The sequence below is a fragment of the Mya arenaria genome, chromosome 3 (assembly GCF_026914265.1).
Source record: "Mya arenaria isolate MELC-2E11 chromosome 3, ASM2691426v1".
In the NCBI taxonomy this organism is placed as follows: domain Eukaryota; kingdom Metazoa; phylum Mollusca; class Bivalvia; order Myida; family Myidae; genus Mya; species Mya arenaria.
Genome location: NC_069124.1, coordinates 15,225,695 through 15,253,050, shown reverse-complemented (window position 1 = coordinate 15,253,050; position 27,356 = coordinate 15,225,695). Strand labels below are relative to the sequence as shown.

The window sequence follows — 27,356 nt, the reverse complement described above, 5'->3', positions numbered from 1 at the left end:
GTTGAACTTAACGTAATAAAAGCATTAACAATAACTTTTTCAAAACGTCGTACTCCCCGCCCGATTAGTGTCGCCTATGGCGACGCTCTTATATCTAATGCACATTCTGCAAATCATCTTGGTAAAATTCAACAATAAAATTTGAAAATTGGCGAACGTATAATCGGTAGAGCTTAAAAGGCTCAAAACTCACTGTTTTCAATTATTTCACGGGGCGTTCACCCCTTATGCGTAAATCCACTTACTCAAGTAACTGTGTAATACGAGGGTTGATCCAGATTTACATGGACTTCTTACATATTTTTTATAGTTTTCGTCTAAATCATCTAAAAATTCAAGAATAACTTATTCAAAGTGTTCTGCATAGATAAAAAGAATTTAGGTCTGTAAATATAATGTGTAAAGAAAAATTACGGCTTTCAAAATAACGGGAACGCACAGTTGGCGCACGGTCTGAAATTTACGTTAACAAACTTTTTATGTATTTATCTCAACATGTTTTTCTTCCACGTTTGTCTAGGAAATTCTGCCAAATTACGTCACATATTACGCTGACATCATACGAATATACTTTTTAAATTTGTGACGTAGTTTCCGTTTAAAAGTCGTTATTTTCTGATTTGATTACAAGCATATTCTGGGATACAATATGGCGTCATCGGACTAGAAGCGCGAGCGTTGATAAAATTGTGAGTTAGATTGGGAAAAACACCGTCACAGACTATGAAGTATATGTATGTACGAGATAAAAATCATCTGGATTAGGATTCATTCCAGATATCCGCTATATTCTACAAAAATATAATATTGTTCATATGAATATTATATGATTACACTGTTTTGCTGTCCAAATATGCCAGAAAAGCATACGTTAAAAGAACAATCAATGCATGTGGTAGACTAAAATATCAAATGATCCAGAATTCAGTCACATTTGTTTTTCTTTTATATCATCCATGTAGTAATATGTAATAGTACCTACCAAGGACAATTGTCGCATGTACTTGTTGAGTGTTTACTGCATGTATTTTCTATTTGTTCAAATGACTTTGTAACCGAACTTGATAGACTCGATGCCATTGATCTGTCTCCGTCTTCTTGGCGCTCCTTTGCCGCCATTAATTAATAGCTCTAATGAAAGTGCTTTCCTCAACGCTTTGTACTCTTTTATTGTTAAATGCATGGAAACTTACTTCCTTTAGTTGAAGTTGATGAATGTTTAGGTATATAGACAAATAAACGACCTCTAGCAATACTATAATATTGATCAAGTGATAGATCATTTCATTGTTGAATCTGCTTTGCCCTCCAAATACGTTTGGTAAGCACACGTCAAACGCACAATCAGTGCTTCTGAAATTGACAAATGGAACTCTAGAATAGCAAATGATCAAGAACTTATCTTAAATTTTTATGTCGTTAATTGCATCAATGTATCCAACCATGTGTCATTTACGTCGTAAGTAAACAACGATCGTTTCGAAAGACGACGCTAGTTATTGCTTTACTATGCAAACCAACTGTCTAAAGGAGCATGTACTGTGTAAAATGTTATTGTACTTACCAAGAAAAGTTGTCGCATATAATTGCTGAATGCACCGACACTGTCCACTTACTTGATGAGTGCATTTCCAATTTGTTCAAATGACATTGTAATTAGTAACGGTTTAAGCCATAAAACATTATATTTCGAATGGAAATATGAAAATCTGCGGTCTGATTTTTTGCCAGCAGTCGTTCATCACTAGATTGCAGATATTTACGCATAATTTTGCCTATTCCAAGAAAACAAATATTTTTGAAAAACTGTAAATCTGTGAGAGTGCAGCTTTAAACTATCTGCATATTGCAAAATTGTATTATAGTGTTTTCATTCTATAGTAAACAACATTAATCATGTGTTCATTGCAAATACCTTCTGTTTCGTTGCGTGGAGGTATGTTTCACATTAAACACCTAATATATTTGTTTCATATTACTTGTTTCATACTTAATCAATAGTTTATATACATCCTATCTAAATGTGTATCTTTATTTATCAATTACTTTTGTATGTGTTTCCTGATTATCTATTCATTTTCCTATTCACATTTCTTCATTATTGGTAGCAATGAAGTAATGACTTGAATTGAATTTCATTTAATTCAGATTCAGTTGTAGTTTATAAAGAATGTCCTTGTACTTATTAAAACCGAAGTTCGAATGAATCACTTAATCATACTACGACTATTACCGTGAGAAAATGTAAATTTCAGAATGATGTATAAATTACAGCGCGCTGGCGAAATGAAGGTTTATGAATTTTATATTCAATTAAAATGTATTAAAACTTATAGCCTGTCTGTTTAAAAAATCGGAAAAGTCTCACCAGCTATGGTTAATATTATGGAATGTCGACTATGTTTAATTAATTTAGACCTAGTGTATAAAGTGTCGATTATATCTAATCCCAGTACAAATGTATCCCATGCAGAAGCGTGTAAACAGAAATACCACGTTGCATACATGTAAAGTTTAATTCGACTGCATCAAAATTTATATTGCATAATATTATACAATTACATGATTATATCAGTTATCAATATCCTTTTTATTATCCAATGTGTTATCAATTGTTCAGATGTAATTAACTTTGCTTGAGCTTTTAAGTTTAACTAAATGTCTCAATTTTGTATACAAATTAGGGTTTCATTTCTGTTTCCGTTTTAATTATACATGTATCTATATATATTCGGGTAACAGACTTCCTAATTTACCTCGATACAAACATCATACGATAGTTTTAATGATGAACTGTTGGTATATATACATGCTTTACCGATCAATTGCCATTGTGTATTAAGTAGCGCAGTTTCCTGGGCTTAAGTGTGGATAATCAAAGGTTATGGCCATGACGGTCACCAGTACTTATAAACACGGATTTTCACTTCCTAATTCTCGCTCTAACTTTTCATTTATAGTCTTCAGATACACTTATGTTAACGTATTATCATGGGAAAGTTGTTCATGCAAAGCGGATATTTTGTGCTATTGTCATTAATGATGCATATCGACTGTTCAGGTAATTTTTGATAATTTTATAAAGCGTAGTCGTTTTTGTTCACTGTAATGTCATATTTAAAAGTTAATAAACTGAGTTTATATCTGCTTATTTTTCCGCTAAGTACAAGTATATGTCCTCCGACTAATTATTTCGTATTAATTGTATTTGCGTTAATTGAGGGGTGAATGCGATAAGGTTCTAAGTAACATTCCATAAAGAAGAAGATGGAACCTTTCCGCTTTTACCCCTCGATTTGGGCATTCGATAAATTTACCGTGGGAATCTACAAAACGGGTGGTACGTACCGTGAACGATACAAATAGAACTAAATGATATAATGAATACTCCATTCTTGCCTATCTTAGAATAAATAATTATGGTAAATGTCCGCGAAATAAATAGTCGAAGTAAAAAAACACAAAGTATCAACGCGTTCATGCTCAGATATGGTCCAGTCTATGTTAGGGCTAAACTGTTTTGAAATTGATAGTTTAAAGCTTAGGTTCTTACATAAATTATTATCCCTTCCTTACCATTGTTTTACAAAGCAAATATTTACTTGCAAGTATAACATGTATATACGAGATATAAAAACAGTTAAACACGGATTTATTCCAGATATCTGGTATATTTTACAACAATATAACATTGTTCATATGAAAGATGATTTAATTGTTGAATCTGTTTTGCCCTCAAAATACATCTTGAAATCATACGTCAAAAGAACAATCAGTTCTTCTGAAAATCACATGTGAAACATTTCAAATGATCCAGAATTTATGTTACATATGTATTTTGTTTATTGCATTCATGTATCCAACAAAGTGCCATTTACATCGTAAGTAAACAACGATAATTTCGAAACATCTAGCTAGTTATTGTTTAACTATGGAGCAAAATTTTGACTTAAGGAACATGAAGTGTGTAAAATGCAATTGTACTTATCAAGAAGAATTGCCGCATGAATTTGCTGAATACGCAAAAAACTGTCCACTTACTTGATGAGTTTATAGTGCATGTATTGTCAATGTATTTAAATGACAATGTAACTGAACTTGCTAGCCTCGTTCCCATTGGTCTGTCTCCATTTTCTTGGCGCTCTCTTGCCGCCATTACTAAATAGGTCTAATGAAAATGTTTGTCTTAACGCTTTGTACTCTTTTTATTTAAAGCTGACTTTCATTAGTCGAAGTTGATAGATGATTAGGTATATGTAAAGTAGTGAACGATATATTGTAATATATTGTCAAGTCGTTACGAACTATTACATGACTCGTACATTGTATATTCATTATACATAGAAATCTTACACTATCTGCATAATGTGCAATTGCTATATAGTGTTTTCTTGCTATTGTAAATATTTATCATGCGTTCATTCAAAATACATTCTTTTCGTTTCGTAAAGGTATTTATCACATTGAACACCTGGTATATATGTTTCATATTTAATGTATGTTTCATATTTAGTCGTTAAACAATTGTTTACATACATCCTATCTATATGTTATGTTTATTCAACAATTACTTTTGTATGTGTTTCCTCATTTAATCAATTTCCTATTCACATAACTTCATTATTGGAGGCAATAAAGTCTTGAATTGAATTGAATTCAGCTGCAATTGCATTACATAGAAAATGCCCCTGTACATATTAAAAAGTTAGAATGAATCACATAATCATACTACTACTGTTACCGTGAGAAAATGTAAATTTCAAAAATATGGATCAAATCTAGCGCACTGGCCAAAGAAAGGTTTACGAATTTTATGTTAAAACTTTATTTAAAATGAATTAAAACTTATAGCCTCTCTGTTAAAAAAAACAATCGGAAGAGCCTCACCAGCTATGGGTTATATTATTGAATGTCGACTGTATTTAATTAGTAAAGACCTAGTGTATAAAGTGTCGATTATGTCTAGTCTAGTACAAATGTTTTCCATGCAAAACTGTTTTAAACAGTATTATCACCTTGCATACATGTAGATTTTAATTCGACTTGCAGCCAAATTAATGTTGCATAATATTATAAATTTACATGATTACATCAGTTTCATCTTTAATGTTATCATTGTCTTTTTTATTACACAAAGTATTTTAAATTGTAAAAATTGTTCACATGCTATTAACCCTGAGCCTTTAAGCTATTCTTCATGGCGAAATTATGTATTCAAATAATTTTCCATTTCTGTTTCGTTTTAAATTATATCTATATAAATGGGGTTAACGGACTACCTAATTTGCTTCGGTTTAAAGATTAAAGATTGTTTTAATGATAAGCAGTTGGCATACATACATACGCTCGATTGTCAGTTTGGATTAAGTAGCGCATTTTCCTCTGTATAAGTGTTGATAATAAAATAGTTATGACCATGGCGGTCAAATGATTGCCAGTACTTAAAAATTGGAATTTCACTTCCTAGTTCTCACTCTAACTTTTCATGTATAGCCTTTTTATAGTCAGATACAATTATTTTAACATATTATCATGGGAAAGTTTTTAATGAGAAGCGGATATTTTGTGTTTTTGTCGGTAACGATTTATATCGACTGTTCAGGTAATTTTTGATTATATTACAAAGCCTTGTTCTTTTATGTTCACTATAATGTCATATTTAAAATTATATAAACTGAATTTATATTTGAACAAATTACCGCTTTATACAAGTAATTATACTTCGACTATTTATTTCGCGAATATTTACCATAATTAGTTAAATGAATAAGAATGGAATGTTTGTTTTATTATTTACTGCTATTTTTATCGTTCACGGGCCACCAGTTTTGTAGATTCACACGGTAAGTAAATCGAATGCCCAAATACAAAAACGTTGTATCTATTGTCAACTTCTCAACTTATCTACTTTCTGCAAATATCCTACGTTACACTATCGATTATTATTTTTGGTTTTATATTGATCAATCAAAGTTAATTTGATTCTGTGATCTTTTGTTATTTCAACTTATATCTTATATATTTCACTGTACAATATTTACACCTCACTTTCAATTCCTTAAATGAATGGCTGTTTGGCAATTGCGATTATTATCCGATGCACGCAACATCTTCGGATCGCGAATGATAGCGTATGAAAATACATGTAAATTTAAAATTGCTTATCGTGTTATTGCTTCTTTTTTGAACAGGCCACAAGATACTCAAATCAGCGTGTTAAAAATATTATTTTAAGATTTGTTGAAATAATGTTGGCATTAGTGTTTCCATTTTTAGTATATTAAGTTAAAGTTTCCTGTTATTTTTCTCACTTTGTTAGGACGTCATTTGACAAACTTCCGGTTACCTTCGGGTCGTTTTATTTTCATAATGGATTAGAAAGAATAACTAAAATATTTTCTTTAATAGAATTTAGTATATTTTTTAACTATTCTGGATATAATACTGAACTGTTGGTGTGAATATAAATAATGAAATGCTTGATTGATTTCAATATCGGGGATATGAGTGCAGTTGGTATGGTTAAAGTACGTGCGCATTCTTTCGGACTCCAAGCACTTAAATCAGCCCATCTGCGGTCTTTTTCCGATAATGACATCAATCACGCAAATCATTCCGTAATAAAACAGTAAAAGGTAGTCTGTACCCAATTCAAGGATATTATTCCCAATAATTTTGGTCATGGAAAGCTCCTATGATATGGTGTTATTTTAATTATGTCTTTAAGAAGTTTGCACCCAACTGTATTCCAGGATATCTTCGACAAAAATCTTGTTCGTACTTCTTCTTAAATATTTTGTACGCATATTGAAACATTTCGTAAATTGCAACATTTTTAAAGAAGAAGCTTCAATCCATTTTGCTTTGAACATTTCTACCATATTCTTCAAAAGCGTCGTGTTGCGAAATGTGTTAAAAAGAAACTTCCCTATCCAAGGTCGTAGTTCAATTTAACCAATCATCTTACTTATTTTGTTGGCGAATTTTCCTTGTATACCACCGTCTTATTCTGCTTTGTCAGATTAATTGTCAAACATGGTTATTTTCAAACATCCTGCTACGTTACTTTTGTCCAGTGTTCACGGAGATAAAGGCCATTTGCCTCTGACCTATGCTCATTTCTGAACAACAACAGAATACAACAACCTTCATCACAAAGACCTTTTGATCAGTGGCCATAAGTGCCCTTGACAAAAAAATCTTGTTTTGAAAGGGCCATCTACAGTGCAAAAGTCGATTGCAGGAAACAATGTTAAAAACAATATTATTTTTATTTAGTTTTGACTATGACTATTACGCTTTCCTCACCAACAGTTGTAGATTACCCTTAACGATGATGGAAAGCGTTGGAGTTGGTCTTTGAAATGAATATGTTCAATCGCATGCAAAGCAATTCGTTCCATATAGGTGTATTACTCATGAAGGTGAAACGAATATATATTAATATAACTAACACTAAACCACATAACATTTCTCTATGTTTGCAGTTCCACTATGTGAATCCTATGCAAATGGGTTATTTTTGTTCGGCCGAAACTGTGAGTATCTGTGTCATTGCGCCGGGGGCCTACAGTGTGATGACGTCACAGGCGCATGTAGCAACGGCTGTGGTGACCATTGGTTTGGACCTGCTTGTCAGTATTGTACGTAAAAGTACTCAGATATTTTAACATTGCTTCATATCACTTTTAAAGCTTACGCTTATCATGCGAGTTTTTTATTCATTAAAAAAACCTATGCCAACGAGTGTGATCAAACTGTTTAAGAAATAATTTAACAAATCAACGGATGATCGCCCAATGACACATATTAACATATACTTTGTTCGCGGCCGCCACTGTTTGCTTTAAAATAAGCATATTAATTTCACATTCTAATTCACAACTATTTATGTCAATCGTTGGGTTATTTATAATTATAAATATTCTATTAAAAGCAAGCCCTGAATAATTTTACTAGGCACTAACGCTATATGTGCACTAGAAAACAAAATCATTTGAATTGTATTTAAAGAGCATCGGGAGATTGTTTTATGTAATAAAAAATTTAAATTATAAGAGAAATCCAAAGTATATTGTTGATTTACATTATTTCATTTTTAAATTTGCCACAATTTGATAGACTTCAGTTTATTAAGGTATTATTACATACCATGACAGCCATATACGTTTTACTTGCTACCTACAATAAGTACCGCGATAACTCGTTATAATAACAATTGAACAACTGAATTCACCTGCCGCCATAATTTTGTTTACCACCTACTGAAAATAATGTAAGATCTAATTCGGTCTGAAGATGTTGTTCGAAATGTTGATGATTTAGAAGGGATTGCTTGCTTTGCTCGCTCCGCGGGCTTTATTATCTTTAGAATTGTGTTCAATATATTCAAACTATTATTGCCATTGTATGGAAATAAGTATTACGAAAAGCCAGGAAGTCTTTAAGTATTTATTATGTGTTCACGGTACGGATATAAAAATCCAACCCGAGGGCACGTGCGTAAGCCGGTAACGAGGTTTGCTGAGTTACTGGCCACGCAGCACGCCCGTGGGTCGGATATTTCGATTCGGACCGGGAGAACATGACTTTTTCTTACATATCTTAACTTATCTAATTTTGTAAAATATCATGTACAAAACGCACTGTTGTACATTTCACCGAAACGCACGTGTGACGTTGTTTACTGTCGTCATAAAGCGAAGTAATTTTAAATCACTATTGGCGTCAACTAGTTCTTCTAAAAATAACCTTTTTACGATTATCTATTTTCAATTTTAATTATAAGGCTTGCACACTTATAAATTTGATTGTGCTTCATTGAAATGGCATACTATATATACATTTCCTTAACCATCGTACATCGGAGGAAAGTTGTAAGACGGGTTTTTCCAGCACTGTTCACATAACCGGAATCACACGTCCGGTATGCAAGAAAAAATAAATTAAAACTGAAAAATGATGTGTCTAGCTTTCAGGATAATACATGCTTTCGCCTATTATAATGTCATTTTCAAAGAGGTTTTCATACTTGAGATACCATCTACATAATGAATATGTTTTATAATGTAATAATATAGATATTGTTTCATTTTCAGATGATGTTGCACTAGGTGTAAAATCCAGACATCTAGACAACCAACCGGATTACCATTATTCGAGCGAGGCCAATGACGGTAACCCAAATACATGCAGTTATACAAACTACGCATCCGCTGCAAACGACAGACAAATTCCACCATACTGGATCATTTTCTTTCAAAAGGATGTCTATCTGTCTAAATTTGAGCTAGAAACATTCTCGTCTGCTCCTTATCAAGGTACATTTTGGATTCTTTATTCTTTATTCGTATGTATGTTCGTAATAAAAGTCATAAGAATTAGAAAAATTCTGAATAGTGTGAATTAATGGTGTTTGTTTAGATTCATGTTAAGATACCAACCAAAGAGATAATTCTCGAAGGAAGTAATGTAAACCATTAAGGACAGTTTTTTCTTTGAATATTCTTTGTTCATGGGATTTTAATGGAAAAAAGAGGCTGAATCTATGAACAAAGGAAGCGAGATTTTGCAAATGACTTTTGAGAACAACTGTACTTCTACCTTATGGATAACATTGCTATCCATAAGGTAGAAGTACAGTTGTTCTCAAAAGTCATTTGCAAAATCTCGCTTCCTTTGTTTATTGATAGTTTACTCGACTATCCATAGCATACTCTGAAAAATTATTGTAGATATCATAATCGTTCACCTCATGCGATCGTACTCAAATCTCAGTTAAGCAGATCACATGATTTTCATTTGTTCTAGGTAACGAGTACATGTTTTAAAACCTGTAAAAGGTACACATACTTTGATTATGTAGCACCCATAAAGAAAGACACACATGCACGTTAACGTATACGTAGTGTCTTGCTTCCTCTCCATTATGACACTAACGAAGATACGTGACATGTATAAAGTTAAATCATTTAAGTGCACACACTTGAATTATAGATTACGTACTATCACGTATCATTGTGAACGTGTTTTGGCTGATGCTTAATTTCGAATATATTTGAATATGTCCAATGATTGGTTTTAATTTTCTTTATGCAAATGTTAGTCTTAATATTATACATAGTGATCTGTTTACACTTATCGTTCCAATGCGTTTGTCCATACTTGAGCACGATATTTGAATGTCGGTCTCTGTGATTTGTGATGTAATATGGCTCTTTTTGCCCGCTTGGCATTAGCTCTTGTATCGTAGTTTTATGTCGGAAATACCTTGACTTCATTGTATTATCAAACAATCACAGTCGCCTGTATGTTATATATGCAAAATATTGTAAATGATTAGTTAATGCATGCGCTATTTAATCAAATTTTAAATGTAATTATATGATATATCATACAATGAAGTAAAATATCAGTTGAGGTTTTAACTAAAACACATGTTTTACAGGATTTTACGACAAATTTAAGCTTTACGTCGAAAATTATCCAAGCAATAGAATGTTGAATACTCCTGATGATAGAAACTACATCCCACCGGACGCGGACAGACAATTGTGCTACCAACATGATGGGTTGGACACGCCCAGTGATAAAATGGCTGTGAACTGTGGGCGGTCACTTTCTGGAAATTCAGCTAGAATTGAGATGATAAATAAAAGTACACAACTGGTGCTGTGTGATATTAAGATTAATATTGGTATGTTAACTGTTGGAGACAAGGTTTTTGCCATTATTGTAAGGTATATTTGGATGTAAGTTCGTTATTTCTTAAACACTCTGTTTCTTAATGAAACCGTTTTGCGACGACCAAGAGACTAAAACAACAACAACAATGTTTCACTAACCGTTCAACAAAAGAATAGATAACGCTACACTCTATATGTTTTTTGATCCTTTATTTTTAATGTACACACAGTTAAATCCACACAAAATATTGAAACACTATATGCGCTCTATTAAATTCCAACCGTACTTTCTGAATCATTCGCATATCAAGGTGGAATCCCATATTTGTGTTCAAATACTGGTGAGACATGGTTTGAACTATTAATATAACCTAAAGACTTCACTTCAGAAATGTTTGCCCTGAAAATAAAAAAAGAACGTGCCAAAACATATTACATATATGCTACAAAATTTCTCATGAACTTTCTTCAAGAAGATTCTTGTTTATTCTTATAGTTCTGTGCATGAAATAGGTATATTATTCTAGAACATTGTAAACAAATCCGGATAAATACATTCCAAAACTATCATAGTTTACTTCAATGAAACTAGATCACTTAACAAGGGCACTAGATTATTAAGCAATAAACGTTTTTTTTTTCAGATATACATAAATAAAAACATAAGATAATCTTCAACTGAAATTCAAAGAGTCATTTCAAATCACAATTATTTATGAAAGAATTGCCATATAATGTTTTTATTCGTCCAATAATGTGTTAAAACTCTTTAGATGTTATTGATAATTTCATTTCAACAAACCTATAAACTTAACTTTACTATAGATTATTACTATGATATGTTTACAGGAAGAAATGTTGCACTTAGGAAGACAGCATCCTATAGTGAGGACAATCAACAAACTTCTGATCCTGGAGCAGCGGTAGACGGTACCACCACAACACCTTGTGTCTTTGTGACTCCAATTAACCCTTGGTGGGAAGTCGACCTCGGCACCAAAATGAAAGTTAACAGGATAGTGATTAGCGAATATAGCACCGGTAAAAGCGCCAAACAGTTTATTTATGATTTGAACATTTATGGTTGTAAAATTCTTAGTATTAATTCATTTCTGAACAGAAAACTAAATATTGCGTTTTCAACAAAAATATATTTTTAAATCAAAACCAATTAGATTGGAAATATCACATACCTGCTTGTGTCCTTATTATAAAGTATAGTCAAATAACAAACAATCAAAGTACGTGAACATCAATAAAATATTGTAATTTCAAAATGATTCAAGGGCAATGACGTTCATCTACAAACCAATGTCAGCATCGAGCTCATACAATTACAATACAAACACATGTGAGTAATACTTAGATAACACTGGTCCATGAGACGTCGTGCTGTCAAAAAAACACCTAATATTTCAGGGTATTTATCGGGATATGCTGTCGAGACAGCCCAAGTTCCAGGCGGTAATAGAACTACAGTATTTACTGATAACTCGGGATTGACACCTACAGAAATATATACATCTGTCGAAGCAAGGCTTATTAGAATATCTAGGTCTGGTGGGACACTTGCATTATGCGAAGTTCAAGTATTTGCAGGTATTTTTCTTTCTGATTTATGTGATGTAATACTACTACTACTAATAATAATAATACGTTGAAACTCACTTTGAGCTAGGTTTACATGTGTACCTGCAAATATTCTAAACAGACAGTGAAAACATGTATGTAAAAATATGTAAAACAACTTTGCGGTAGAATAAATAGTTCAAATACAGTATTTAACTTTTGACTGTTTTTATTTAATTTTAGAATGCCCTTACCTACGTTGGGGAAATGAATGTGAAAACAATTGTGGCCAATGCCTTGGTAACTATTGCTACGATTGGAATGGATATTGCAAAAATGGTTGTAAGAGTGGTTACAAAACAACATATACGTGCTTGGATGGTATGTTAGGAAATAAACACATATCGGTAGTTTTTAAACACAAAAGTCATATTATTGGCCTGTGCATCATGTACTTACTCAATATCTAAGTATATTTTGTTATGTTGAATATTATAATTGCATGGTCAGATTCTAAACTCTACCATACATTAGTTCTTAATGTAAAACCACGTCATATTTCAAACTGCAGACTGTGATGATGGTCGATTTGGGGCGGGTTGTTTCGGTACTTGTGGTCACTGTCTAGACGGGTTGCCATGCAACAAGAGGACTGGATACTGTGATCAAGGGTGTGCACCGGGATGGACTGCAGACCCAACGTGCATACAGGGTGAGTTTAATATTGTAATATATTTATACATAAAAAGGCTCGTTGTAGAGGATATATGCATTCATTATTATTACTTTGTTTTAACACGTAAAAAACGAGATTCGATTAAGGGATGGATATTTCGTACATAAAAGGATGTTCTTCCAAACAAATTAAAAGAGTTGACAACAAAAAAGTGAAACCATTCATTGTTGTTTTGTTTTGCTCCTTTGATTTCGGAGCTAATTATCAAATACGTCCAATTCTTAACGAACGTACACACCTGGACTTTTGTAATGAAACACAAAATACACATTATAGAATGTCAAGATGGAAATTATGGTTTGAACTGTACTGGAGATTGCAGCTCAAAATGCGATGGTGTATGTAATAAGACGGACGGTGTTTGCCCAGCATGTACAAGTGGATGGCAAGGGCACTTTTGCGAGAAAGGTTTGTTCTTTTGTATCCGTTGTTTCAGTCATAATTTAAAGCTGATACAGTTGCACATCTCTTCTTATTTTCGTGTGGCATTATTAACTACTAGTCACTTAAAACGCAATCAAACTTATACCGCTTTCTATGCGTATATCTTTAATTGAAACTCGATGACAGATGGGTGATGATATGTTTTCTTCTAAACAAGTAATTTCTTGCATTGACTAGAATGCGACAATGGAACTTACGGCGCTGGATGTATACGTAACTGCTCCAACTGCTTTAATGGTGAACCGTGCGAGAAAAGTACGGGTGTGTGCATAAATGCTTGCAGTGCAGGATGGCAGGGGGAAATGTGTGACAGAGGTAATTTCGGAAGCAAAATGACATACCTGATTTAAATTGTTTTCAATTGCAGAATAATGATTATGTAACACAGATTTAAATACTCTTAATGCGTCAATCAATATATTTGGGTTTGCCACAGTTGAATGGTTATTTAACATACCTTTTAAAATAACAACATTTAGTTTGTGCATTGTAACAAGTTTTGCTTAGAATTCAAAACGTTTCAGAATGCGAAGACGGTAGATATGGAAATAAGTGCGAACATGTGTGTAGCCAAACATGCGATGGAACTTGTAATAAAATGTTTGGAGAGTGTTTCGCGTGTCTCAATGGATGGAATGGCACTTTCTGTGAGGAAGGTACTTCATTGTTTCATATAAGAGAATCAGCAACCTTAGCTATCTAACGTTGTTTTCTCAAGTTAATATATTATTAAAAAACACCAGAAATCAAACCGCTGCAAAAGAAATATTATTTGAACTTTCATGAACACTGAAATTATAAATGCCCATATCTCAGTTTCTATCTGATATAGTCAGCAATAAGCAATACGCTTACATAAATAGTTTTTTAACAACCCATTCCAAGCATGTGTTGTGCAACAGGTAGTTTAATACCATACACTACCATTTAATTTCCTTCATTCCATAAGAATGTAAGGATGGGACTTTCGGGAGAGAGTGCCAAGAGATGTGTTTGAACTGCTTCGAAAACGACACATGCAACAAATCTACCGGCAAATGTCCACGTAGTTGTCAACCTGGCTGGCAAGGATACACATGCGATCAGGGTGAATATTCGCATTTGCTCTATATGTATGTAATGTACTTGGGAGATGTTCCAGCGTTACTAATGATGCACCTTTAATCGTTGTCATTAAATAGTCTTGTAACGTTTGATTTAGTTTGTGTTTTATGAGAATGGTTTCTTTGAGAAAGTGTTGACAGTGAAGGTCGCACATGCTACTCAAAAGGTGGCCAACATTACATGTATATACCTTTAAATTATGCTCATTCTAGAATGTGCGGACGGAAGCTATGGATTAGCCTGTAATCAGACGTGTAGTAAAACATGTAATGGAACGTGTGAAAAGAAACTTGGTATTTGCCCTGACTGTAACCCAGGAGTAAGTGGCGACTTCTGTGACGAAGGTAGATTGGAAAAAGGGTGAACAAAATATCCTTTTGACGTGTTTATTTTTACCTTTAACTTACTATAGACAATGCTACAACTGCTTAGATGATCAATTATGATGATAATTATAAAAATTATAATAATAATGATAATACTTATAATTAACCTAGTAATATAATCAAAATCTTACAAACAAATTGTATTATTTATAGTAAACAAAAACAGCTAAATACTATAATACTTGTATATTTCTACCTTCTCTTAGAATGTCTTCCGGGAATGTATGGAGCTCGTTGTAAACACAAATGCGGCGCCTGTGGCAATAGAACGACCTGCCACACAGCCTCTGGAATATGCGCCACTGACGTATGTGAACCGGGATATAAAATTACAGACAAGTGTCATGAAGGTTTGTCAGTGAGGATGATAAAGTGAATTATAGGCATTTCATTTCAGACATCGCTTACGATATTTATAACACAATAAACAATTTGGTATTCAAACAAAACAATAAAGCTGTAGATAGTAGGTTCTGTGTAAAACACTAGTTGTTGGCCAGTACATATTTACAAATAAAGGAAATTGGTAACAAATGTAACAGATATTGATATGAACTAAAACGTAGAAGCAAGAGCCCAGTAGCCGCATGTTTAATCAAATTCTGGACAAAACAAACAAAGTGATATAGATTAATTCAATCATCTTCAATAGCAGCAACTAAAACACTACGGAACTTACAAAAAAACACGAACATTTCAACGAATGAATACCTGAAAACTGTTTTTTTCCAGTGTGTGACAATGGCCACTTCGGCCATAACTGCTCCCATAAGTGCGGCAACTGTGAGGGTGTTTGCAACAAAGCCAACGGACATTGTGAACACGGATGTATTGATGGGTTTGAAGGAGAAGCCTGTGTAACACAAGGTTTAATTAACTTCTTAACTTATTCGAATGCGGGTTTCGTTCGAAATGGGTTTTATTCCAAAAATACTAACCAAATTAAACAGGTTTACACATTTACTACAATAAGCAATAACTACATGTTTTACAGTCAATTTGCTTTATTTTTAATGTATGTTTTAAGCACAAGCGAGTGGTCCTGGTCTGGTTGCTGCTGTTGGTGGAAGCGTTGGTGTCGTTGTTGTGATGGCAGTGCTCTTGGTAGTTGTCCTCGTTTTGTATAGAAGAAGACGGGCCAAACCACTGTAATACTAGCAAACATTGCCTTTTTTACTGTTTTAAACCCTTGGACAAATTGAAAAATACACATTCATGCTCTTATCCAATTATATGTTTATATCTTTATGTTGAAACATTCGACTTCTGAGCTTATTTCTGTAGTGTTTCATATAAAAAGTGTTACTTATGGGATTGAAAGCAGTTCCTCATCTAGCATGTGCTTTTTGAGATTAAACCCCAAAAAACACTTCAATTACCATCAATTTATAAACGGTATACCGAAATGAAAAGAATGCACGGCATTTTCTTTCGTTTTAGGTGTTCTAAAGATGCCAGTGGATTTACAAACTTGACAGATGAAAATGAGAAGAGAGATGACTCAAACCATGGAGTGACGTCTTTGCCCCTATCAGAATATGTGAACGATGCAATTAAAAAAGAAACTGGTATATTACCCTAACATATAGTTACATATTAGTCAATATGATATAAAGAGGACAAATAACTTATTGTCATTTAAAGTAGTCATTGTTATTTAAGGCAGCCATTGTCATTCAACAAAGAAATTGAAGGTAAAAGAAATCAATCATATTAATAACGACTACTTTTTAAAATAAAGATAAACGTTCGAAACATAAAACGTGTTTGTAGGACACAATGAGGATAGTCCGGATGTTGACAGTGTCTATTACAACAACGAGGTTATTGTAAGAGTAGAACAGTGTTCAAAGACAAAGATATCTTTGGAAAACTTCAAAGAGTATTTGCTACAGAGCAGCATCACGTTATTCATGGAGCAATTCCAGGTAAGGAAAAGATTAACGAAGCAATACTACTCTACTTCAATCTGCTATATTTTTGGAATTGACTGCTTATATCAAAAACGGGTGTTCTGGGCTTACCCACTGGTGATCAGCAGCAGACTAAAAATGACCTTACTGCTCAAGTAAAAAATACCATGTACGATATGCTCAAAATGTGACACCTGACATCACAAAAAAATCAATAGTATATCAGCGTAATCAAAAGGTGTTGAGACTAAATTTAAAGATTTAAATTAAAAGCCAAGTTAAAAAATTACTGGGGATAAAGCAAGGAAGAAGTTTAAGCATATGATAATATCACATGCTATTGCGTCTTTATTCTTAGCAAAATTGGAGGTGGACATTTCACACTATATTAAGTTATACAGTAAATAGATGTGTATGTAACATGCAATCATTGCAGAAACTTCCATCAGGACTATGCCATGCCACGCATGTGGCCTCAGACCCGGTGCATAATGGAAAGAACCGATACAGGGGAATGTATGCATGTAAGTAAAAACTGATATGTGTCGTCCAGATGCATTGGCTTAACAAACACACTTCATGTTTAAAATTTATATTAACATCATGGTGTCCTTGTTATTAGATAGAAGATGGAAGCCATTTCCGCGCTAGAGATCACGTTTATTAAGTCTGTCCTCCTTTTGCCATTTCGTTTTTTTTTTACTCTTGAATGTCGATTTATATCTCTGTGTATAAAGTGTTTTTTTCCGTTCTGTTATGCCGTAGTACTTTTTCAGATGATCATTCCAGAGTTGTTTTGAAGAAACTAAAAGGGAAACCACATACTGATTATATAAATGCCTGCCATATCAATGTATGTTGTATTAAAATATTTATCGTTTTTAGTTATGGATGTAAATACTAATTTTTGGTTTGATATATAATTACAACGCCGAGATGTCTATATTATAGACATGTACTTATTTCGTTTCAACCTTTATATCTTTCTTATCAACAATATGTATAATTTCAACTACGTTCGACACACCATAATATTAAACATTGTTCATTGTTCTCTTTCTGCGCAGGGTTACCAAAGACAAAACTGTTACATAGCTGCTCAAGGTAAGACAATTTGATGCGACTGCAAATACTGAAGAGAATGATTAAATTTGGTTACAAGTTTTAACGAGTTGTCTGATTAACTTAAACGCGTAAGTTTGTATTAAATTTCTCTTTTTTGTTCAAAATTGTATTTCAAAAATGGCATAGTATCAAATTTGAAACAAGTTGAAATGTAGCGTATTCCTTTAAAGTCATAGCTTACATGTTTATAAACATAAAATGTGTTTAACCTGATTAATTTAGCAATAAGATATACCTTTGACCGATTTATCGTTGTAAATCGATTTTGCAGGACCAACCGAGGCAACAATGAATGATTTTTGTCGTATGATTTTGGAACAAAGAATAAATACAATTGTCATGGTTACAAATCTATCTGAAGAAGGACGGGTGAGCTTGCATCTAGTTATCTTATTATACTGTAAAGTAGTAAGCACTGCAAGCTAGTTGTTAAGAATGTGTTATACCTGTATGTCAACTGTTTCGGTTCCATCAGTTATAAAACATAGTAAGCAGTTTTAAAGTTTTTTTTTTTAATGTGTTCTTTGTGTTTTGAAGGGCAAAATACCATGCATCCATCCGTAAAAGATAGTATACTTGAATGACTAATATTCATATTTCAGATGAAATGTTTGAAATATTGGACATCAGAAAAAAACGACCAGCCTGAGAATGATGCTATTGTACTTGCTTTAAAACATGAACAAAAGTATGCAGACTTTACTATTCGTCGTTTGCGGATATATCAAGAGGTAAGCACATGCATTATACATATAGCGTTATGAAACGGTTACTTGTAAGTTATCTTGTGTATTAAATGGTTTAATGTTTCTATCGTTTTTCAAAAATTATAGGAAAAACTACAGAAACAAGCTCGGTAGCAAGCCAGGTTTAATGGCTATAAGTAAACACCTCAGACACATAAAAACAAAAACAAGAAACATGGAAGAACAGCACATAACTCCACAAACAACACAGTGCATACATACTATGTATAAAAAAAACTAGGTATGTTTATCACGGATTGTTATGTACTGCCTTGGAACGGACAGTAAAATGTAAATTTACCGGGGGTTTAAACCGTAACAAATAAAAACATATAATAATAAACTTATAGGTAAACCCCAAGTATTTCTATGGATAGAGACCCCAACTCTATATGCAGACGGAGGAATACAATTCAGAGCACCTAATGTAAAAAACTTTTCAAAGATACGATGCAGTCATTGTTTGAAGCTATGAGCATCACATACAATCTGTCTTATAAAATAAAAGGTTTAAAACTGTGTGATCATTGAGTTTCATAATAAAAAGCATCTTTGTACTAAACCTGGAAGCAAATAAAGAAAACATTATTAAAAATAAAAGCGACATATATTAGCTAATCATTTCTTCCAAATGATTACCTATGTAATCAAGTTTAAGATTTTAGAATCTGCTATTTCAAGTCACTCATTCATATTGTTCCGTGAGCGAATCCATTTTAAAGGCACTCACTCCTATATGCTATGTTTTAAACGATTGTTTTTAACTTTTTAAAGAAATACCAAACAACAACTTTCATATACTCATTTGAGTAGAATTTTGTGAATTCAAAAAAACAAAGACAATATTTGGTGATTTCAGTGTATAATTGTGTTTTTTTTTATTTCACGCGTGTCATAGAAAACATATTTTGCACAACGACGAAATATAGTTTTTTTTCTTTTATCATTGGTGATATTAAATCAACATTTTATTTCTTTTTTAATGTTTTTTATTCGGAGTTCTATTAGTATTTTTGTTTTATTTTCTAAATACCCCCTTTTTGAATTATGAAAAATGGTTTTAACTTTCTTATGTTTGATTTGTGTTTAAGTGCAAACGTTTCAATGACGTTTCTTAATACATTTATGTTCCAAATGATAACAATTAAAGGGAATAGACAGCAGATGGTACAGTTGGAAATAAATTGTCAAAAACTTACACATTTTCTGTATTTTTTAATTCGACATTTGCTGGGTTTATCTACCACGTAAATACTGGTTGATATAAAAATAGCGTCGGAATATGTATCTGTACTAATCACGCGTCTTTCACATGGTAATAATACACACTATAAATTGGGGATTCTTTTCGCACTATCTTAAATGGTTTGAAGACGGGTAGGGCTGACCACGCTTGGTTGTGGGTGGGGTAAAAAGAATCAATCAATTGGCGTATAAGTTTTTCTGGAAGTTTTTAACACAAAGTCATACAAATTGAAAAAAGATTTGATAGATAATATAACATCGAGTTTCAGTTGTTTTCTTTTATGTCTGAAGAGACGTGAATAAAATACTGTCATGTTTTATTTTTGTTTGCAACGTGTTTGTTACAAAGCATATACTTGAACATTCAACTTTAAGTTTTAGAAACGTATGAAAACATGTTTTTATGTATATTTCACAAAAGTATTTTTTTTTTTAAACTTATTCTTCCTTATTTTGATTATATATATAAAAAATTACTCTTAGCAATATTGACTGGCTCTTACGTGATACGTTTAGTCCGATCAAGGGAAAGTAACCACCTTCGATTTTAAAACGTAGTTCTTCAATTTGATTTTTCACTCCTTAGATTACAGTGAAAATAATCAAATTGTTAATTTTAACTGTTGTTATTTTACTGTTAAAATTGATGTTTCATCAAAAAGCATGAAATAAAACACTTCCACTTTTTCATAGTGTAACCAAAGATTTTGACTAAATTAAGCATTTTTTGTTTACATTTTTATATATAATTACCGCAAAGGCTCTTATGGTTTGTTTGTCGATGTTCTTTGCAACAAGCATACTATGGACAAACTCGACAATCTATGTTTCGATGTCTGGTTCTATAAAACGAGAACAAGTTACGTAAATAGGTTTGGTATTTGACTAGGGGCATCCCGATTCAACGACAGATGTAACCCAGTTTCACTATACAGCTTGGCCTGACAAGGATGTACCAAACAGCCCCGCAAGTTTGATACATTTCTGGAGAAGAGTTAGAGCCCATGACGAAGATAAGATCCTCCCATGGCTGGTGCATTGCAGGTGATACTATGTTTTTGTCAGGGTAATTTTCATATTTAGATAAATGTTGTTCAATGTTCATACACATGTCACTAAATAAATGCACAAGTATGATACACACCAATTCACTCAATGATTTTAATATTCATTTATGTAAAGGTACAAATCATTATTTTTTAGTTTTGTGACTTGATCAACATTTGTTTGTTTGTATGCTTCCGAAAGCAGAACGCGTCAATCCACCCTTCCTTTTTATTTCTCGATTTGTTTTTAAAATGCGTTCGACGCAAAAATGCAGTGTGTTGCGTGAAAGGCCCAAATTATATAAGTGATGGTCAAGGTCACACTTAGGATGATATCTAATGCAATCTATATGCACATACATAATAATATGTGGCCGTTTACGAGCTTTAACGTTACAAAACATGAGGTAATTAATGAATATCATCGCACAAATATTTTTGAAAAATTGTCATACTCAGTGACAGCTCTTGTTATACCTTTTCACGAACACCGTACGTGGTTTACTTTTCGACAAGTCCGATTTGATGAGAAAATAACGTAAATTGACGAAACAGAATTATGAATTCGTTTTTAAAATGTATAAAATCTTTGCCAATCCTGAAATTGTCACCAATTCATGATTTCTTGGTACTAATTATATTTCAGCAGCCTTTTATGTTGATTAATTTGAAACATGTAGTTTCGAAATATTTGTATTAGTGAGCGTTTGTTCATGTTTAGCGCCGGAGTCGGGAGAACTGGAACCTTCATAGCCATGGATGTGTTGTATGAGGCAGGTAAAGCATTGGGAACAGTTAACATATTTGAATGTGTAAAGAATCTGCGGGACCAGAGAGTCAATATGGTTCAAACTGCGGTAAGTGCCAAACAAGTATATTGGTATGTTAAATAGTTGCATAGTAGTTTAGTTGTCTTAACATTAAGCTTAGCGTAATTCGACCGTTTAACAGAATAGAGTAACGTATTCGCTATAATTACTGTATGTTTTATTTAAATGTTTCACAAAAACTAGTTCTCGTTTTAATAAATTACGATATCAGTAACAGTTTAATCACACTTTTGATAACATTTAAATACATTATTTCAGGGCCAGTACAGATACCTTCATACGCTGGTTAAAGAGATGCTAGTTTTAGCCAATGAGCCTGTGTCGACAGAAAACTTTGCTGAGACATATACAATTCAGGGAGAGGTAGATGTGATGAAACTGCAAGCACTTTACGAGGTAACATTGAACTTATTGCTAATCGAAAAATGCAAAACAACTGTTGTTTCAATATGAATTACTTTTATTATGTAATTTGCGTTGACACTGTCCCAATAAACGGTGATTTTTTTAAACTTTCGACTACTGTACATGTTTCTTTAGTTTGACCTATAAGATTTTCATTAAACAATGTATTTGTTTTCTTTATCTATACGTTTTAGATGTTGCAGACTGATGTTACGGATGTAAATACTTCCTTAGACGAACGCAAGAACAAAGCCGACTCACAGACTGCAAATTTGCCAGACAATATTGAGAAAAACCGATATAAGGAAATACTTGCTTGTATGTATAGTTTTTTATTTGAGATATAAAAGCACTTGTACTTGTTGAATAACACAAATATTTATTGCATGCGCTAGCATTTAATATGTTACTAATAAATGGCACGATTTTTTGAAACTGTCATGAACATATCCATCTCTAAAATGATGCAGGAAGAATATTATCACTCCATCGAAAAATGTATTGTTTAAACATACAGCTGATGAATATAGACCATTCTTAAACACACCCGTAGCTGGCACGACGAACTACATTAACGCTATTTTCATTCCGGTAAGCGTCTAAAACTCATCACATTTACGTTCAGTTGAGTGCATATAAGCTTGAAATAATAGTTTTTATTTCCGTTTAACATTTCTGTAACGAAACAAAGTGTGTTTCAAGGTTTCCCCTGAATTTTCAAGATCATATCAAGGTGTTAAATTGTCTTTATCTTTTGATGGGAATTATCAAGCAACTGATGTTAATGGCAATATTTTCCTGAATGTTTCCAATTCTTTCTATTCCTCTGTTTGTATTTTAATTTGCATTGAAGCAATGATATAGTAGTTTTTTTTTGTTTAACAAGCTCCTCAAAGTCAAATGCTTTCATTAACTTTTTGTTTCTTGTTAATTTAGGATTACATCAATGACAACCGGTTTGTCATATCTCAGACTCCTTTGAAAACAACTGTTATTGACTACCTACGGCTAATCCATGAACACAACATCCGTCTCGTGATAGCCTTCGATGACCATGGAGACGAAAAAGTAAATACGATTCCGCTGTATATAAGAGCGGCTCTGTAGAGGCGTTTGGCCATATATGTCTATTGCATTATTATGTTTAGAATGTTAACGACTGTTTATCTATAAATATATTACTTATTATAAACTGTTATATATATTTACAAATATATCGGTGTTAAACAAAGACTATTTCTGAATTTATGTTTTATTTATCATAAAAAAAATAAATAAGCATGCATATTTTAGATATTATGTAAATCAGTCATTTAAACGAAATGCTCGGGATCAAACCAATCGCCGGTGCAAATAATGCTTACTTTGTTACTTTGTTTTCCATAAAAAAGGTTGGTAGCTTTGTACCGACTGATGACAGTCCTGTTGTGGCAGCCAAGTTCTTGGTCAAGAAAATTTCAGAGACAACTCGGAGCTACTCGGTGAAAAGAACGTACAAGATGGAGTATAAGGAAACGGTACTCTATTAAAACATTTTGTAGCTCGTCTTACATAATGATTTGGACAAAAAATCTAAAATGACCGTAGTGGATAAAATTGACAGGGTCATATAAAAAGTATTATGAAAAGTATTCCTTTTTGCCGAATCAGCCGTGTATGGTTATCTCTATTAGGTATTTACAAACATGTACTTAAAATAGATAATATTAATTGAAAAACAGTTAAGTTTCCAATTTAAAAAATGCTTTCTTCTATTTCAGTCTTCAAATTTTGACCATATAACTTGTACGAAATGGACACCTAAAGAAAGTGTACCTGCAAATGTTGACCACATGATTACGCTTCAAAGCGATGTAGAACGCGCTCTGCCCACACTTGGTGACACTCCTATTCTTGTACAATGCTTGTAAGTGATCTCTTCATATCATTTTGACTCATGAAGTATACGTTTTTATGTGATATTGGACACTTTGTTGCTGAATGTTAAGACAAATGTTAGGTTGAGTACTCAAAATTCTGTATGGTTAGGTAAGTACTCCAAATTCTGGTTTAAACATCCAAATCAATTGATATTTGCCAACCGCGCCAAAGCGGCTCCCCAAACATATACATTATAATGTTATTTATTAGGTGACTTTATATTGGCCGAGTCATTTGTCCGGGTTTAGCTGTATTAGGTTACAGCTGACCTAGGGCAAATAACTCGACCAAATCACCTAATAAATGAATATTTTTTAATTGACTATTACGTATGGAAAGACATTTTCGTTCATTCACATAACATACCTTAATTTTACATTGAAGCCATTCACCATTCATTCACGGTGTCTGTTTTTCTAGACTTGATTATGCTTATGATTTTGACATGCATCCTTTAGTGACATAGAAGATACTTAAGAATAAAGCAGTTTGCAGTGTAAGAAAGCATGTCTTTTCGTCTTATTTTCGTAAATCATTTTACAAAATGTCAAATGTTTCACCTTTGTCATCCATTTTGTCGGTGTACAAAAACATAATAGTCGTAAAATCCAACAACGGGTTAAATACAACCGTAATATCAAACCGGACACAAAAGTGGCTGAATATTTTAAACATGTTTCTCATAAAAGGAGAGTTTCGACAGCCAATGAAAATTGTCCATTTTTTTCAAATCCTGTATTTGGCGAGTTTTGTAGCCAATCAAAAAGGAGGAAATTAATATTGGCCGAGTTTAGTTGATAGTGGCCGAGTTTGGTCGATATTGGCCGAGTTTTGGCATATATTTTCTTCAATTGTCGAGTATTGGTACCGTGATTGTCCCCATATCGCATCAAATACGCGATAGTTGATTAATATATATATATATATATATATATATATATATATATATATATATATATATATATATATATATATATATATATATATATATATATATATATATATATATATATATATATATTTCTATGTAAGCATTTAAATGTTTGTTGTTTTGTAAAAATGTGTGTCTCTCGCTCTAATATTGTGCATCCAAACACAGTCGTTAAAATTCTTGGGTCGCAGTAGTTCTCATTGTTTTGATATTCGGCCGTATTTAGGCATGACCTGTCATTAGATCTATACAGAATCCATTGACATTTATGTATATCTCACCAGGAATGGAGCCGAGAGGAGCGGCCTGTTTGTGGTACTCATTAACATATTGGAGAGATGTCGAATGGATGGAGAAGTGTCTATTCCTCAGGTCATCAGACATCTTCGGACAAGGAGACACCAGATTATACCCAACTTTGTACGTAAACAAAATCGTTTATGTTAAATGGTAATTTATATGTTAGAGAGTTATCGGATAGATGGTAGTATCCATTCTTCAGGTCATCATGCATATTAGGACAAGGCGACGCCAGCTTGTCCCCAACTTAGCATTTAAACATTATCGCCAATGTCTAATGTTTGTCTGACATTGATATATCGGATATAAGGATGTCTTAACGGACGAGTATGTATCCATTTATAAAGTTATAAGACAGTCTGAGGACACGGATAAGCAGACTTTATCGATTTTAAATGTAAGGTTAGAGTAGTTAGTGTAGGATAATATATCACATTAGTGATTACGACAAATGTCGAGTGGAAGGCGTGTTGTTAATTGCTCTTAGCATTACGCACAACAAGTCAAGGCTTCCCCAGTGATTACAACCTGTTAAATGCTATTGAGGTAGAAAACCTAATAAATGCTGATAAATATGGCAGAGAAAAATCAAAAGTACATTTGATTGAACTAGTTCTGGTATGATTCATTGTTTTTGTACCAAATATGAACTTAACAAATACGTATGAAGTAATTTCGATGTTTGTCTGTTGAAACCATATTCTGATTAAACTTGGACGGATTGACCTTAACGTTTTTAATTTGTTACCAATCATCAAAGTTGTTATCCCTTTTTTCAGGCACAGTTTATGTTCTGCTACGAAAGCGTTGTCAGTTACATGAATGATGAAACTACCTACGCAAACCTATAGTGTGGTTAGTAGCATTAATGATGAAACCAACAATGCAAACCAACAACGCTGACAGTGATATAATGAAACCACCTACACAATCTACAATGTTTTCAGAAATATAAAGACGATAAAACCATCTACTCAAACGGAGGTGTAACTGTTGCCAGTTACATGGATGCTGAAACCACCTACGCAAGCATGTAGATTATAATTACGCCTAAAGAAGAACATCGAATATGTTTCCTTCTGCATGTTATCCAAATGTATCATGTGTGAAACGTTACGGTTCGAGTGAAGGATTCAAGCGTTTTGTTTGTATCGTATTTTACTTGGTGATGTTTTTCATACGCACAAGTGTTCAAAATATTAAAATTCAATATAAAGCAATAATACTAGTGTACGTAATATGGACTTTTAATCTTTTAATTTATTGTGCTATTATTAAAAAATTTCAAATCCTGAGCAAATTAATCCGCAATTATTGTTAAACCAAGTGCCATTTTCTTTGACATAACTTACTACACGTATCAGTTTTGTAGATCGCAAGACTTGTGTATTCACTTTAATTTACCTAATTGTTGCATTACACAAGTAATGATTGGTTGATGTAAAGATATGTATGGTTGAACGCGTGAGAATTATGTGCATTCATTCCACTCTTTTTTTATTTCTTTCTTAGACTAGAAAAAATTATAATTATGTTTATATAACTTGAAAAAAATGGTTCTTATTGTAATCAAAGTAGAATCAGCTATATATATATATATATATATATATGAGTACCGTGTTTTAACATCATTAGGACGTTCGGTACTTTCGTATCACCTTTTCATTAGTACGTGTATCTAATTACGAGTTCGTTACAAACTAGTATACCCCATCCCAACAGTAGAATTTGTTAAAGTGACATTCTTATTCAAAATCAATACGTACACATGTATAACAAACATAAAGTTTGAGTGATATACCTTTACTAAATAATGCATTTATGGAAAATATTAAATACTTATAACAAGATTGTAATCGTGTATGTAATAGCTGTAAACGCAAAACAAAATGATTGGTAAATGCTTAATGAAAGATTTACTATGATCTATTTTAGTCCCATAAGCAATATATACCATGTTTTCTGCACCTT

The 27,356-nt window shown here is 32.8% G+C and overlaps 1 protein-coding gene across 3 annotated transcripts; it reads left to right on the top strand.

The window, feature by feature from the left end:
* The first annotated feature begins 2,947 nt into the window (after positions 1-2,947).
* Positions 2,948-27,356, top strand: LOC128228443 (receptor-type tyrosine-protein phosphatase kappa-like). 3 transcript variants are annotated; one of them, XM_052939757.1, is made up of 34 exons: positions 2,999-3,061; positions 5,827-5,843; positions 7,488-7,643; positions 9,099-9,320; positions 10,448-10,696; positions 11,535-11,726; positions 12,105-12,284; positions 12,498-12,635; positions 12,826-12,966; positions 13,267-13,398; positions 13,612-13,749; positions 13,959-14,090; positions 14,384-14,521; positions 14,751-14,882; positions 15,131-15,274; positions 15,657-15,791; positions 15,952-16,072; positions 16,365-16,492; positions 16,698-16,852; positions 17,274-17,361; positions 17,614-17,690; positions 17,905-17,941; positions 18,234-18,331; positions 18,565-18,693; positions 20,843-20,997; positions 21,721-21,856; positions 22,088-22,225; positions 22,429-22,552; positions 22,752-22,825; positions 23,171-23,302; positions 23,626-23,751; positions 23,995-24,140; positions 25,370-25,505; positions 26,165-27,356. In XM_052939757.1, exons 5-34 carry the CDS (start codon positions 10,498-10,500, stop codon positions 26,234-26,236), a joined length of 3,873 nt encoding a protein of 1,290 aa, XP_052795717.1. In that variant the 5' UTR covers positions 2,999-3,061; positions 5,827-5,843; positions 7,488-7,643; positions 9,099-9,320; positions 10,448-10,497; the 3' UTR covers positions 26,237-27,356. The 3 variants fall into 3 exon arrangements, with proteins under 3 accessions (XP_052795716.1, XP_052795718.1, XP_052795717.1); XM_052939756.1 differs by lacking the exon at positions 5,827-5,843 and having other exon boundaries at positions 2,948-3,061; XM_052939758.1 differs by lacking the exons at positions 5,827-5,843; positions 22,752-22,825; positions 23,626-23,751; ... (1 more) ...; positions 25,370-25,505; positions 26,165-27,356 and having other exon boundaries at positions 2,948-3,061; positions 23,171-23,262.